Consider the following 16,362-nt stretch of genomic DNA (forward strand, 5'->3'; position numbering starts at 1 on the left):
TGGATGGAATCGCTCTGGCTAAACAGGCCCTTACAAGGGCCGGCAGGTTTTGTATGATGGGGCTGGGGGAGGTTAGGGAAAAAGGAGGTTTCAATAGAATTTTCATTTGCTAAAGAAGACCTATAGGATACTGGACACCAGAGGCCTTGCCCATGTCAAGGTCATTTTTTTCCCTTCTTAGCAAGGGGATTAACATTAATCTTAATTAACATTAAGATAGTTGGGAGATTCCCAAAGAATGTCACAAATGTCCCACCCAAGAGTGGGGGTGGGAGAAGGTTGCAGTGTCAGCTTTTGCTTTGTCCTCAGCCAGCCTTCTGTTCTCTCCTCACCTCTAAGTTATACTTAGACACACTCACTGACACCACATACATAGTAAACAAAGTTTCTAAATGATGTGGGAGACAAAGGTAGAAGAAAAAATTTTTTAATTTCCTTACTGCCTACAGCCCATTGACAAGTCATTGAAACAGGCAGAGTGCCACTCCTCCAAGAACTCAGCTGCCTCCATGTTAAAACTTTGCTGAGGACAAAGCCAATCTTAGCCCGACCCCCAGATCCTGTAAGTCTATTTTAACATATAAAAATTCTTTTGGAAATTTCCTTTATCTCTACCCCCACCCCCAAGATGCATGCTGGCAATCACCTCCCAAGCATACGACCCACACGATACATCTGAAGGGTCTCAGGACCAAGGTTTGACCAGATAGTAAAACACAACCTTTTCCTAACAACAGCTAGTCCCCTCCAGGTCCTGGAAACCTTGCTTCCAAATTCCCTAGGGACTTACCCTATCCCTGACTCCCTCCCAACTTAAAAGTATATAATGGGCCACTCCTCAGGACCCCAGTGCAGCTCTTTCTGCCCATGGGCCCTGTTCTGTGCTTTGATAAAACCACCTTTTTTGTGCATAAGATGTCTCAAGAGTTCTTTCTTGGCTGTCGGCTTCGAACCCTAATTCTTTCCTACAACACTAAATCCATCTTTGTGGTGCTCATGACTTATGGCATGTTGCCCAGTATAGTCTGTGGCCCTTCCTTCACAAGATGAGTAATATCAAAGAATATAGGTGTTAAAAAGAAAAACCACATATCCATAATGGAGCCACTTAAGGCCCCAATCAATAAACCAAGATTTAATAACTAACCTAACTGCAGTTTCAACCCCCTCAGGAATGGACCTTTAACCAGCCAAGCTGGAATTTCCCAGAGGTGGTCTCCTGAAAGGCCCCACTCCCCTTAGGAGGGCAACCTTGCCTAAACACTGGATTCCTTGCTAATAAATGCTTTTTTTTTTTTTTTAATGCCTTTTCTCAGCCTTTAAAAAAAACTTTCCTTTCCTGCAGCTCTGCAGAGCTTCCCTCTGCTTACTGGATAGAATGCTGTTCAGTGCAAGAATCATTTAACAAAGACAATTAGATTTTCAATATTACTTGGTTGATTTTTTTTTTTTTTAAACACAGGTCAATTTTTTATTTTTACCATCATCATCATTTGAGGTTCAGTTTAAAAGTGTCCCAGGAATGTTTAGACTGGTTTGTTTGTTTTTGTTGTTTATGTGGGGGAATATACAGTTAATGTTTAAAAGGAATGTGTTTAACCCTGTATATGTCTCGGGCTGTTCTGGCCTAGTCACAAAAACTGGGCAGAATTAATTGTCCTTAATCACACACACAGATACACATACACACAAACATGTGCATGCCTGCACATAAATCCTCTTTTCTTGCTCTCTGGCATTCTTCAGGGCATATTTCTTTTTCCTGAGAACTTAGACTGTCTGAATGTCAGAGCTGAGACAAACTTGAGAATCATGTGGTTAGCCCTTCATGTTCCGATGAGGCAAATGAGACCAGCGATTCTCAGGAGCTGCTCAAAGTCACAGAGCAGTATCAGCAGGGAGAGAATCAGAGGCTGGAGGTAGATCCAGGGCTCTGACTCACAGCCTTTAACCCTTTCAAGTGGCCCCCACTTGTTCTGCCTGGAGCTGGGGTCAGCCCTTGAGGTCAGCACAGCCAGCAGCTCTGCTGACTGAGCCGCTGGCAGAGTTTGGGTGCAGGAAGCAGGTGGCAGGGCCCTGCTGTGTGTCTGCAGCACAGAAGTAGGTGGCTGAGTCGGCAGGCTGGGACTTCGTGATATAAAAGGAACTCTGCTGGATGGTCTTATCAAAAGTGGCTCTCAGTCTTCCTGTCTGTTTTTCACCCTCATTTTCACGTATTAGTAGCAAGAAGACAAGGCCTCTTCCCAGATCTTGTCGATACCACTGGAAGACCACTGGAGAATAATTCGTGTAGTTACAGGTCAGCACAGCCTTCTCACCCTCTTGGATGCTCAGGGACTGCGGATTCTGTTCCATCTTTTGGCTGCTTACCCCTAGGCAGAAACACAATACCAGAAACAAGAGGTTTAGTCACTACACTGACACTCAAAAGAGTCTTTTTTGGGGGGCAACTGCGTGGCTCAGTCGGTTGAACAGCCGACTCTTGATTTCAGCTGTGGTCATAATCTCAGGATCCTGGGATCAGGCTCTGCACTCAGCTCAGTGCTCAGCAGGGAGTCTGCTTTAGGATTCTCTTCCTCTCCCTCTGCCCCACCCCTGGATCACTCACATATGCACACATGCTCTCTCTCTCTAAAATAAATAAATCTTTTTTTCTTTTTAAAGGTTTTATGTATTTGTTTGACAGAGACATAGCAAGAGAGAGAACACAAGCAGGGGGAGTGGAAGAGGGAGAAGCAGGCTCCTGCCGAGCAGGGAGCCTGATGGGGGCTCTATCCCAGGACTCTGGGATCATGACCTGATCAAAGGCAGACACTAAAGGACTGAGCCACCCAGGCACCCTTAAAATAAATAAATTTTTTTAAAAGAGTGCCGTATTTCCTTTCCACCACCCCAGATATAACTAAAGAAGCAGCAGAATGGATCTTGGCCCTTCCCATCTCCATCCTGTGGGCTGGGTGCCTGGATCTCTTGGCCCTCATCACCAGGAAGCCTCCAACTCACAGTCCACTGGAAACCACAAAATCACCAGAATAACTCTCAGGAACAGCTTCATTCTTCTCCCCAGCTGTGGCCTGGCATGTGGACTCACTCTCCTCAAACAAAAAGCCATTCCCTTTAGTCTGGTGGGTGTCACTGGAGTTCATCTGTGGGAGGAAGTTTCTGCTTTCTACCCAATCAGTGACAAGCTTGTACAGCCTTCTACAGACACTCACTGACCTCATCCAGCTTTAGAGTGAATGCGGTTCAAACAAGAGGGAGGAGCCAAATAGATAGGAAACAGCGCCATCTTGTGTTCAGAAGGTTTTTACAATGACGAAGTGTGTTGAAGACCAGTGCTTCTCACTGTACATACAAATTACCTAGGGATTTTGCTAAAATACAGATTCTTTTTCATTATGTCAAGGATCAACACTATCACTATCCTGTTCCTTACAACATCCTTCTAGCCAGACTAAGAATCAAATCGTCATGAGACAGATTAATAAGAGAAAATTAAATCTGATGTGCTTACAGGGAATCCACACAGACATGGAAATTTCAAAGGCAAAATGAGGTTTCTACATCATTCTGAACTAAGGAGAAGGGGTTAGGGGCCTGGGACTTCAGAGGGAAGGAAGTAATTCACAAGAAGATGTAAAAGTAAGTATTTGCTAAGCAAATGTTTGCTGGAGGACTCAGAGACAATGGGACATAGAAGACTTTGATCAGACAGGCTTTGTTAAGTTCCTCCCTGTCTACCATACTTAATTCATAGTATAATGTAGTTATTTACAGTCTTCCTGGAGCAGATACCCTATCTCAATTCTTTTTAGGCTGGGGGGGGGGTCTGGATAAGAGCTTTTCCTGAATCTGCTGGATTTTGATTGTCTTTTAACTGAAAATAACCTTCATGCCAAAGTGGCCCATTTTGGGGCTGCCAGTCTGTGGCCCCCACAGCTGGGTCTCCAGTGGGACTGGATAGTCTATATTTCTAACAAGATTCCTGGCAATGCTGATGCCTCTACTTGAAGTAGCAGGACTATATGAATGCTCGTCTCGGTCCAGAAAAGGGAATTTGCAGTATTAAGGTTTGATACAAGGCAAATGATCATGTTTCCAAAGGGCTCAGTTCCACCGCCCTCACTATTCTTTTTCTACAACAGCCAGAGGATGTCACCAGCTGTCGACAATGTAAAGCACAGGAGAGCACATGCCTGAATTCTAGGGAACGTGCTCAGATCCAGGGAGTGAACCTCCTCTCTTCACTCCTCCTGGCCTTCCCACAGGCAGGAAAATTATGGCTTTTGTAAGGGCCTATTCAGCCAGGCCCCACCCTGGTTGAACTGCCATTTTGTTGTAAAACTTAAATTGACTCTGCTCCCCGCCCCCCCAGGGGAACTTGCTTAAGAACAAGTCCCGGAAACCAGTCCCAGGGAACAAAGTCCAAATACAAGGGTGGGTCAGGCCAGGTGGAGGTATTCAATCAGTGGGGGCGCATACTGTCTCCTAGCTACCAAGGAGTATGGGCCCCGCCCTTTGGGCACCTTTTGGCGCCAATCCTAACCAAGGTGATAGGCTGCTTCAAATGTCTACTAAGGTAAATTGTAATTTAATTGGTCACCTAGCATGACTGTGCAGCTTTCTCTGTGTGTTACAATTTCATTGGCCACCTGTGTGTGGCCAGGCCCAACCACGTGGCCTTTGTTCTATAAAAGCTAGTCTGTGAAACAGAGAGGGGTCGCCCTCTCTGTAAGAGGTGTGTCCCTGAACGTTCGGTTTGATTCTTGATGCTTGGCGTGAAATAAAGCTTTGCTTGACCTTTGCTTTGTATCAGTCTCGCTCCTTTAATCACGGACCCATTATTGGGAGACCCATTATTGGGGGACCCAACCTTGGGGGCTCGTCTGGGATTAAATGACGAGAACTGAGCCAGCATCAGACTTTCTGGGAAAAGCCTCCGGAGGTAAGATCTTGGGATTCTGTCTGTCTGTCTGGTTGCGGAGCTCCAGGTATGGCCCACCGGGGAGAAGCTGGATGCAGCCATGCTCCCCAGGGCTGGAGTGGAGGTGGGGACGCCCCATCCCTCTTCTGGTAGATCGTCTAGGGGTCTGAGTCCTCCTCGGTGGTCAGGGGGCCGAGAAAACCCCCACCAGTGTCAGGCTCTGGGTGAGGGACACTGGGTCTGGGTCTGGGTGGCTCGTCTGTAGGGGACTGAGAAAATCCCCACTGGTGAGCATCTGTAGGGGCCCGAGAAAACCCCCATGAGTGGGTAGTTGCAAGAGACCGAGAAAATCTTGACTGGCTGCTGGGTCTGGTTCTGTCTGTCTAGTTGAGGAGCTCCAGGTATGGCCCACGGGGAGAAGCTGGAAAAAAGGAAAGACACTGGTAGAAAAAAGCTGGTTTTCTCTCTTTAAAAAGGCAAAGTTTTCTTAGTTAATTGATCTGTTTAAAAAAAAAAAAAATGTAAATGGTTTTCTCTTTGCTTGCCCAGAGTTGTAAATGAGATCTCTTTGACTCATAAGGCTTTTCCTTGATATGCTAAGTTACTCAGGGAGTACTGCTAAACCAATGATAAACCTTGGGTTACATTTGGGTAAATGCTGTTAACTACTCTAGAGGTTCTATACATTTCCTAAAGCTTTAATGTTTTGATAAGGGTCATCACTTTATATTTAACCATATCTATTCTGAGTTTTTGTCATTCATTATTGTTTTAATTCTCTTGTAAGATGGATTCCACCCTAAAGGAAATTCATATGGGAGACTTTCAGGACAAATACAGGTCTTTGATATCTTAAAATCCTGGAACTGAAATGGGTAACAATTTCCAGAAGTAAAAGCTGCATTCAGACTAAACCAGAATTAGTAACATGGGACTAGATGAACTGAAAGGTTATGTGCCTCTTAATGTTTTAAACATGACTGGTTCTGTATTGTTTGCCCCTCCAGACTAGGGAAACCTTTTCTTAAGTTATCTGTAACTTACAGAGATGCAAAAGTACTCATTTGTAAACGAATCAAGGCATTCAACTTTTCTCTCTGTCTGAACCTCTGAAACCAAAAGGTCTCAGTAAGTATTCTTTCTTCTGTGGCAATCAGTCATTTGCATAAGTTCAATAAGAATCTGTTCTCCTTGTAACAGGACACCATTGGAAACTCTGGTTACTTTACCAAGGCTTTGACTAGAATGTCATATTTGAAAAGACTCAGATATGATGAGACAGTTTAAAGGAACTAAGGTTGACTTTATGAAACCTGGAGCCATAAAGCCCTTTGGAACTTTTGGCCTGATACCTTGCTTACAGAGTTCCCAGCAGCTTCACCAGGTGAGTAAAGAATGTCACTCCCTGGCAGGGGCAAGACCTCAGGAAGAGGAATTCACCCAATCTGACAGGTATTGCAGACATGTCTGATGGCAAGTACGTGGCTTGGCTTCTGGCCCGGAGAGGCTACTAAAAGTTCAACCTAGAGATTCCTTATAAGAAGTTCCAGCAAAGCAGATTCTAAAAGATCTATATGATCACTTCCTGTTCTTGCTGAGCTTACGTAAATAATTAGGCCAAGTTTGTTAAAACTGGACTTGTTTTTCAAGTGAATTAGTCCTGATTTGGCTATCTCTGGAAATGAGGGTTATTTTAGAAAGAAAAATTATGTTAACATTTAACATCCTTTATGGATGTTAAATTCTAGATTTGGTTGTCTTTAAGTGTTTGTTTACCTAAGCTAGATAACTTGAGGTAAACTTCAGAGAAGTTGTACAATAGCTCATTTAGACGATCTTGCCTTTGCCAATCAGTCAGCCCCAGATATAAGGAGGAAACTTCAGAAAATTGAAGAATTTGAAAGGAAGAATCTGACTGAGTTAGTGGGAATAGTGGAAATAGCCACTGAGGACTATGGGTCATGCTTGCGGGGGACGAGAGCTCTCTTACAGACTCTGCAGGAAATGGATATCGGGTGTCAGCAATGAAAGTACAGCTTTGTCAGAGCCACGCCACTTATTTAGGCTTTGATCTCCATGAGGGAGTTTCTTGGGACAGTGGGCTACCGTAGGCTGTGGACACCGTGGTTTGCGGAGATGGCACGACCTCTCTACGAATTGACTAAGGGAGGACTCACTATGGTAGAGTGGACAGCTGAGGCAGAAGGAGCATTTTGGGAATTACAAACAGCCTAACTGAGTGCCCCAGCAATAGCCATCCCAGATGTTACCAAGCCCTTCCACTTGTATGCGGATGAAAAGGCAGGGGTGGCCAAGGGAGTTTTGACTCAGACTCTGGGGCCTTGGCAAAGGCCAGTAGCCTATCTTAGCAAAAAGCTAGATCCAGTAGCAGCTGGGTTCCCCCTTGCCTGTGCATAATTGCTGCCATGGCCTTCCTGGTCAAGGATGCAAGCAAATTGACTTTGGGTCAAAATCTCATCTTGACCACCACCCACGCTATCAAGGGCCTTCTCCAGACTCCAGCAGACCGGTGGCTTACAAATGCCCGAGTGACAGGGTATCAGGCCCTCCTCCTCAATGAACTGAAAGTGATTTTCCGGCCCCCGGCGGTGCTAAATCCAGCCACGTTGCTACCAGAGGAGCTGGCTGAGCACCCACATGACTACAGGGAGGTCTTAACCCAGGTCGCAGGAATAAGGCCGGATCTTAGAGACACTCCCCTCCCGGATGCGGAGATGACTCTGTTCACAGAAGGGAGTAGCTACATGGTCGATGGAAAGAGGTATGTGGGGGCTGCGGTGGTTTCTCCTGAGCAGGAACTCTAGATGACAGCCCTGCCACGCGGAACCTCGGCGCAAAAAGCAGAGCTGATTGCTCTCACCAAGACGCTACAGATGGCCAAGGGTAAGACCACCAACATCTATATGGACAGTAGGCTGGGTAGAGGCTTTTTCTGCCAAATATGAGATGGCAGGAATGGTAGCCAAAAAGCTACTAGAGGCTTGGGTTACCTCTTGCAATTGGGTCAGACAATGGCTCTGCATTTGTGAGTTCAGTCTCACAGGCATTGGCCAAGGCCGTGGGCACTAATTGAAAACTACGTTGTGCCTACCAGCCCCAGAGTTCTGGGCAAGGAGAGAGAATGAACCAGACTCTAAAAGAGACCCTGGCACAGCTAATTCTGGAGACTGGTGGAGGATGGGTGGATCTCATTCCCTTCGCTCTCCTCAGGGCATGATGTACGCCCTACTTAAACAAGGTGACCCCATTTGAAATAATGTTTGGGAGACACCCCCACCACTCTGCCCTCTGCGATAAGAGATTGCCCTAGCAGAGATGACTGATCAGTCTGTACTCCAGTCACTGCAGGCATTACAGTCTGTCTTAAAAAGAACCCACGCAGGGATCCAAACTGCCCATGCAGAGACGGAGACAGAGGTGGAGCCACATCCTTACCAACATGGGGACTTGGTTTGGATACGCCGCCACCAAGTGGGAAACTTAGAGCTTTGCTGGAAGGGAACATTTACTGTCATCCTGACCACCCCCACGGCAATAAAAGTAGACGGTGTCAGGGCCTGGACTCATGTGAGTCATGTCAAACGAGCCGAGGAAGAGGACGCCCCCCCAGAGACGGATGCCACTGCCAGTGGACCCCACCGATCGTGGACTGAGCTAAGACTCAAAAAAAACAATGAGTTCATTGAGTTCATTGTTGCTCCTATCGTTAAGGTATAGGTGGGAAATAGAAAAAGGCTTGACATACTATTTCTAGAATAAGGGGGGGGCGGGGGGGGCTCTGCATAGCCCTAAGAGAGAAATTCTGTTTCAGAACTGGCTGAAAAGTCAAAGATTTGACTAATCTCCAAAGAAAAGGGGGGAAGGTAAGGGCCTCTTCAGCCAGAGTGGCCCCACCCTGGTTGAACTGCCATTTTGTTGTAGAACTTAAATTGACTCTTCCCCCTCCTCCCCTCAAGGGGAACTTACTTAAAAAAAAAAAGTCCCGGAAACCAGTCCCAGGTAACAAAGTCCAAATACAAGGGTGGGTCAGGCCAGGTGGAGTTATTCAATCAGTGGGGGAGCATACTGTCTCCTAGCTACCAAAGTATGGGCCCCGCCCTTTGAGCACCTTTTGGGCACCAATTCTAACCAAGGTGATAGGCTGGTTCAAATGTCTACTAGGGTAAATTGTAATTTAATTGGTCACCTAGCATGACTGTGCAGCTTTCTCTGTGTGTTACAATTTCATTGGCCACCTGTGTGTGGCCAGGCCCAACCATGTGGCCTTTGTTCTATAAAAGCTAGTCTGTGAAACAGAGAGGGGTCACCCTCTCTTGTAAGAGGTGTGTCCCTGAACGTTCGGTTTGATTCTTGATGCTTGGCATGAAATAAAGCTTTGCTTGACCTTTGCTTTGTATCAGTCTCGCTCCTTTAATCACAGCCCCATTACTGGGGGACCCAACACTTTGACTTCAAGAGATCTTTCTTCTTGATCTTGTTGGAATAGCATAATAAATACTCACTTTAAATCCAGCAGAAACTCAAATCAGGGAAGTTTCCCAGTTCATGCAGAACCATGCTCCCTGGAAGGTCAATTTTTTTTTTTTTTTTAATACAACAGTCCTCAGATTGCATATATCAGAATTTCTTTCCTACTTTGTTAATGACATGGTGGGTGTATTGTCACTTCCTCAAATACTTTTAGGCCATTCTGTGGCTTTAACAATAGAGGGATGGATAGATGGACAGACAGGCAAATGAATGCATGGAAGGAAGAAAGAAGAGAATGGGCTAGCATATGCTGAGAAATAAAGCTGGAAGGAGAGTTTGGGTCTAGATACAAAAAAATTTGAATGCTTGAGTTTATAGCTTATCTATTAGCAAAAAAACAACAAAAAAACCCTACAGAGGCTTTTCAGCAAGTAAGTAATCTTATAAAAATCCTATACATTTAATCTGGACGTTTGTCCACAAGAAAAATTTGGAGACAGAGGTTCATCGGCATTGTGGATTGTGTTCCAGCCTCAAGCTGTCCAGGCTCTGAAACCCACTTTTGCATTTAATCTCTAACTGAGCTTGGGCAAGCTACTTAATGTAAGTGTGTATAAAACAGAAATATCATCAGAAGTTATGAGGAGACCTGGATGGACTAATGTACATAAAACTCTTTGTACATACGTTGCACACAGTAAGAATGCAGTAAATGGGAACTATCTAAGAAAAGGGATGCAAGGCAGGCTGCTGGGCCTGCCCTCTCACTGTGAACCATAGTGTGAACCACAGTTCACTGAGCTTCAGAGCAAGGAGGAATTTTAGAGGCTTTGCAGATAAGGATTAGAGATACCTTAAATCAACTAGGCTTATATTTTAGAAAATGGAAAAAAGAATGAGAAGAGAAAAATCACTACTTATTCTGCTAAGCAAGGATATACATTATCAATATCTTGTGAATTACTTTCCAAACTTTGTGCTGTTCATATTTTCCCTATGTAGCAAGATTAAGTGGCAATCACACGGGGTGCCTGGGTGGCTCAGTGGGTTAAGCCTCTGCCTTTGGCTTAGGTCCTGATCTCAGGGTCCTGGGATTGAGCCCCACATCAGGCTCTCTGCTCAGCAGGGAGCCTGCTTCCCTCCCCCCACCCCCACCCCCACCCCCACCTGCTGCTCTGCCTACTTGTGATCTCTGCCTGGCAAATAATAAATAAGGTCTTTTTTTAAAAAACAGCAATCACACCAGCTCATATCTTGATAACCATTATAGATTCTCTTTACAAATACCATTTATTTGCTATATAATATTCCATTTGGACGACTGAGCCCTTCCCTTTTTTTTTTTTTTAAGGTTTATTTTTTTATTTATTTGAGAGAGAGAGAGAGAGAGAGAGAGAAAGAGCAGGGGGAGGAACAGAGGGAGAGGAAGAGAGAATCCACAAGCAGACTCCTTGCTGAGCAGGAAGCCGAACATGGGGCTTGATTCCAGGACCCTGACATCATGACCTGAGCAGAAATCAAGAGTCAGACACTTAACCTACTGAGCCACCCAGGCACCCCAAGCCTTTCCCTTTAAGATTAGACATTTTCATTTTAAATTTGGGGAATATAAATAACTTCCCAAATAACTTTGTAAATAATTATTTTCATATGCATGGAGGGTTTTCCTGAAGACAAGTTTTCCAGGGAAAAAATTACAAGGAAATTAATCTGGTTTTTACTAAGTCATGTTTTTTAATTACTTTCCAAAATAGCTTACAAAGTTATTCTCCCACTAGTGTATGTTTATTTCACTACATCTTGCTTGAATTCTCTGTTCTTTAATATTGCTATTAAATTATTCCTACAACTCCCTAATGTTTTTTTTAAGTTATTTCTATACATTTTTAAGAATACCAGTGGGTTTAAACATTTTCCATGTGTTTTGAACCATGTTATTTTTTTCCTGTGCAAGTGTCCTCATCACATCTTCTGTATATTTACCTATTTCGATATTAATGTTTTCCTTTTTAAGCATATAGAAATTATGCAGAAGAATTATTAATCTTTTGTGAGATCAACAGCAAGTTAACAGTAAACTGGTTTGAATGTAATTTTGGTCATTTTTTACATATAATAAATTTGTTTTTAATATTTATGTAATCAATTATTCTATTTTTCCCATGATTTTGTTCACTGTTCTTAAGTTTAGAAAATTCTTCTTCAGTTTGTTGACTAACACGCATTTTTATTTTTTACTAACAACTTTTGATTTAATTACTTTAATCTCTCTGGAATTTATTTCATCATGTGAGGTACTTCATTTATTTGTCCAACCAATATTTATGGATTGCTTATTGATTTTGCAACACTTTCGTTTTCAAATAGTCAACTTTGTGCTTTTCAAATTAGAGTACTCTTGCCTCAAGATAAAACATGTAATAAATATCATGCATCAGCTAGGAGCACTTTTATTACTGAAAAATTGAAGAATAGGTAAATTATTTACAAGATTATGTCGCGTTAAAATTAATATGGATATATAATGCAGTAAAATAAAGATGATAACTCAAAAATTTTAAAGTAAACATGAGATTATTTGTACTTTTGCCAGACTACTTTGGGCGACTCTGCCCACACATCCAGATTTCAAGAAGGAAAAGGTCATGTTTGGTGGCCCTCCCCTGTAGGGATGCTTCAGGAGAAAGTATGAGAACCTCTTATCTGAACAATTGATTCAACAAAATTTGAGGATAATCCTGTTCTTCCCCATAATTTAGAATTCCTCTTTTGTTTTATTCAAAGTCTTTCATATTCAAGTCCATTCCTTGTTTTTTCCACTGTCTTTATACTAGTTATTACTATCATTCATATTGGTACTATAATTATTGGCTACCACATATAACAAGCTATCTATTTAAAGGGTAACATTTGAATTAAGAAAAGTATTTAATCATTCCCACAAATATAAGGGAATGATTAAAGAAGAAATAAAATGATGACATAAAATCATTAAAAGTTCAATTTCTTAAGATTTGATAAATGTGAATGCTCAGATTATGATATAATGTTAAGTGGAAGTAAGTTCAAATACCAGTCCGTGTGCTTCTAATCTTTAACAAGAGTTTAATAAAGAAGGTATACCAGATGTTAGCCATGATTTATCTGGATAATTGCATTCTGTTTGAACTTCCTATTTTATATATATTTTTCGTTTTCCTCCTATAACATGAAGTTAATATTTCTATAATCAGAAAAAATTAATGAATGCTATTATTAAAAGGTAAAAAATCAGGGCACCTGGGTGGTTCAGTGGGTTTAAGCCTCTGTCTTCAGCTCAGATCATGATCCCAGGGTCCTGGGATCGAGCCCCGCATTGGTCTCCTGGGATCGAGCCCCACGTGGGTCTCTCTGCTTCGCAGGGAGCCTGCTTCCCCGTCTCTCTCTGCCTGCCTCTCTGCCTACTTGTGATCTCTCTCTCTCTCTGTGTCAAATAAATAAATAAAATCTTTTTTAAAAAATAAAAGGTAAAAAATCTTTCCATCAAGAAGAGTACTCCCTGACTTTGACACCAGGATGTCCTTTGGAAAGTGGAACTCTGAACAGTACCCAAAACATCAAACTTAAAGCCCAGATACTTAACTAAGAAATCACTAACTCCCTTAAGTGTTCATTCCAAATGTTCTTACACTTATTGGGTCATTCTGAAACTGACATTCTTTAAGATCATTTAGAATGTTTATATATATATATTTTTAAAATAATGTTTATTTAAGATGGAATATGGCAAAATCTCTGACTTGAAAGCTGGTGACAAAGGGAAAAAGAGTGGGGCTTCCACCCCAGTCTTAGGTTTGGGGGCAGGCTGCAGGTGCCTGGGGACCACTGTGCTCTTGTTGCACAGAAGTAGGTGGCTGAGTCCCCAGGATGGGTGGCTGTGTCTTGCAGGGAAAGATGTTTGTCCTTCTTATTAAATAGGACGGTGAGTCTTTGTTCTTGTTTCTTGACCACATTTGAAAGAGTATATATAAGCAACTGGAGGCCTTTTCCAGGTTCTTGCTTGTACCAAAAGAAGTAGTCGGGGGCACCGTCTGTGTAAGTGCAGTTGATAACAAAGCTGTCTCCCTCCCGGACAGTCAAGAAAGAAGGGTGCTGCTGTATCTCTTCTCCTCTACTCAACCCTGTGGGGAAAACAAAAAAAAAAAGTCAGACAAAATCATTAGGTCATCATTCTCCAGAGTTTTTGTTTCTTCTTTGGTGCAGCAACTTCAGGAAGTCTGGAAAAAGCTAATCTCCTTTTCAGACTTCTAATACTAAGACACCCTTTACCCAAAAGTTTTCCACTCACACTCCAGTTGCAGCCACAAGAACAGGAACATTCCAGTAAGTGTCTTCATTGTTCCTCCAACTGAGATCTGCAATCTCCAGCCAGGAAAGTTACTTTTATTACCAGGTTATCTCTTTCCTTCCTCAAATGCACAGTGGTTTCTTAAACTGTCTACACAGGGATCTGCTTCTGTCTTTAACTTACTCTCACAACCAAGAGGACCCTTTCACATAATCTGCATCAGCAGAGATGCTTCGCCATCTTGTGGTCGGGTCCCCAACTGCAAAACCAGCTGGACCAATCCTCTTTTCTCCTGTATCTGTGGGAGATGAACACACAAAACAGCAATAGATTAAATAAATTAAGTTCTTGTCACCTTTGCGGTGGGGATCCTGGTGATGGGAGCTGAAGTGATGGGGGGGACCACCAACTGATGATCAGTAGACATCTTTATTTCTTACAATCACTTCTTTTATAACTTCCACAAGATCCAATTACAAACAGGATATAGATTTATGTGCAGGATGTGGGCTACATGTGAGATGTGATTTGCGTGCAGGCAATCAAGTGAGACAAGTGAACAACCATTATCTTGTAGCTTTCAGTGATAATATCTCTTAGCTTTAAATGACAAGAGCAAGTTAAGGATTCTCCAAACTTATCAGATCCATCTAAAGGAGGACAAGAAAACACTCCAGGGATCCTCCCATGTTTAATCCAGCCTTGACCCAGGAAGACTCTTGCCCTCCATTTCGTGGAGTTTTCTCACAGGATTCGACATGACCCCAGTCACATTGGTGAGGATCTGTGTTGTGTTACAACAGTTCTGAGTGTGTCTCCAATCAGAAGTTATGTGGATTAGCAGAAAGCAAGCATAGTAAGAAGGTAGGGTTCAGAATTCCATCACATCTTCTCAACACAGTATTGAGTCACTTTAAATAAATTTGAAGAAGTTACATGTTTCCCACATTTTTTCAACAGGCTTAGTCTACTTGAAATCAGGAAAATGTCAATGGATAAATGCATAAAGAAGATGTAGTATATAGGGGCACCTGGGTGGCTCAGTCAGTTAATCATCTGACTCTTAATTTTGGCTCAGGTCATGATGTCAGAGCTGTGGGATCAAGCCCCCACTAGAGCTCTGTGCTCACCATGGAGTCTGCTTGTCCCTTTCCCTCTGGTCCTCTCCCCCAACTCTCTCTCTTAAACTTACACAGTGTTACATGTCAATTATATTTCAATTTAAAAAAAACCTGATGAAAAATAAATACATAATTTTTATTAATTTTTTTAGTGTAGTTGACACACAGTGTTAACATTAGTTTCTGGTGTACAACATAGTGATTTGACTAGTTTAAACATTATGCTCTGCTCTGCACAAGCGTAGCTCCCATCTGGCACCATACAGTGCTACTAGAGTACCACTGTCTATATTCCCTATGCTGTGCCTTTTATTCCCATGACTTATTCATTCCATAACTGGAAGCCTGTATCTCCTGCTCCCCTTCCCCCGTGTTGCCCCTCCTCCACCCTCTCCCCTCAGGCAACCACTAGTAAATACATCTTGAATGCAGTCACAAATTTCAATATTCATCACCATAACCTTAATCCAGGCTATTATCTGCCCTCACCTGAACTGTTGCAATAGTCTTCCAACTGGTCTCCTTCCTAGTTCTGCCCTCTACAACCCACTCACTACATAGCAGCAAGACAGTACTAGAACATAAACTAGATCATGTCAATGTGGAGCTCTTATTTAGTCAATGACTCTGATATTATACTTAGAATAAAACCTATACTCCTTTCAAAGATCCACAAGATCTGGCCCCAGACTACTTCTCCTATCTTATACTTCTGATACTATCTTATACTTCTGATCCTCAATCCCCTGAATTTGCTAGCTTTGCCCAATTGTTTTTTATTCTTCAAGTCTCAGATCCAAAACCATATTTTTACCAAAACTTGTACATGAATGTTCATAGCAGCATTATTCATCATAGCCAAATGGTGGAAATAACCCAAATGTCCATCAAATGACAAATGGATAACACAACGTTATATATCTCTATAACAGAACATCATTCAGTCTTAAAAAGGAATGAAATACTGAGACATGCTACAACATGGATGAATCTGGAAAATAGGCTACAGCGAAGTAAGCCAGACACTAAAGGACAAATATTATGATTCATTCCACTGATAGAAGGTACCTAGAACAGGTTAATTACTTATATGACACAACTCTGAATATCTCAAACCTTGATTCTCTTCTTCTACCCACGTCCTTAAGTAGTGAGGGCCATAGGACATATCCAAGTTAGTTTTGTGCAGTTTCACATCCTAATACTAGGTGAGTGGACAAAAGTAGGTGGAAGGAACAGTCCTGAAAGCAATTCCACACTGGGAATGGTTAGCAGAAACTTAACTATATATAGAAATCACTATAAATCACGTTAAATATATCTCATTTAATGTAAACTAAATGTGTCCTCAACTCAATCTCACCTCTGCCAGATTCCCAAAAATGTTTGGAGCCACTCCAACACCACCTAAACAAGGGCAAGCCCAGCAGAGGTGTAGTTAGCATGGGAAAAGACTGGTTTTGACAAATTGTTCTTAAAATAGCTTACTTCCAAAATTT

General features: G+C 42.5%; 2 gene segments (V, D, J or C); both read right to left on the bottom strand.

Annotated features, from left to right (window-relative positions):
- Nucleotides 1-1,924: 1,924 nt before the first annotated feature.
- Nucleotides 1,925-3,105, bottom strand: LOC116867081. The segment is given in 2 exon segments: nt 1,925-2,372; nt 3,004-3,105. Coding segments are annotated over 2 exon segments (432 nt in total).
- A 10,037-nt stretch (nt 3,106-13,142) lies between these two features.
- On the bottom strand, nt 13,143-13,791 carry LOC116867079. The segment is given in 2 exon segments: nt 13,143-13,575; nt 13,743-13,791. Coding segments are annotated over 2 exon segments (459 nt in total).
- Nucleotides 13,792-16,362: the final 2,571 nt, after the last annotated feature.

The sequence above is a fragment of the Lontra canadensis genome, unplaced genomic scaffold (assembly GCF_010015895.1).
Source record: "Lontra canadensis isolate GAN:19392208 unplaced genomic scaffold, GSC_riverotter_1.0 scaffold12, whole genome shotgun sequence".
NCBI classification, from domain to species: Eukaryota; Metazoa; Chordata; class Mammalia; order Carnivora; family Mustelidae; genus Lontra; species Lontra canadensis.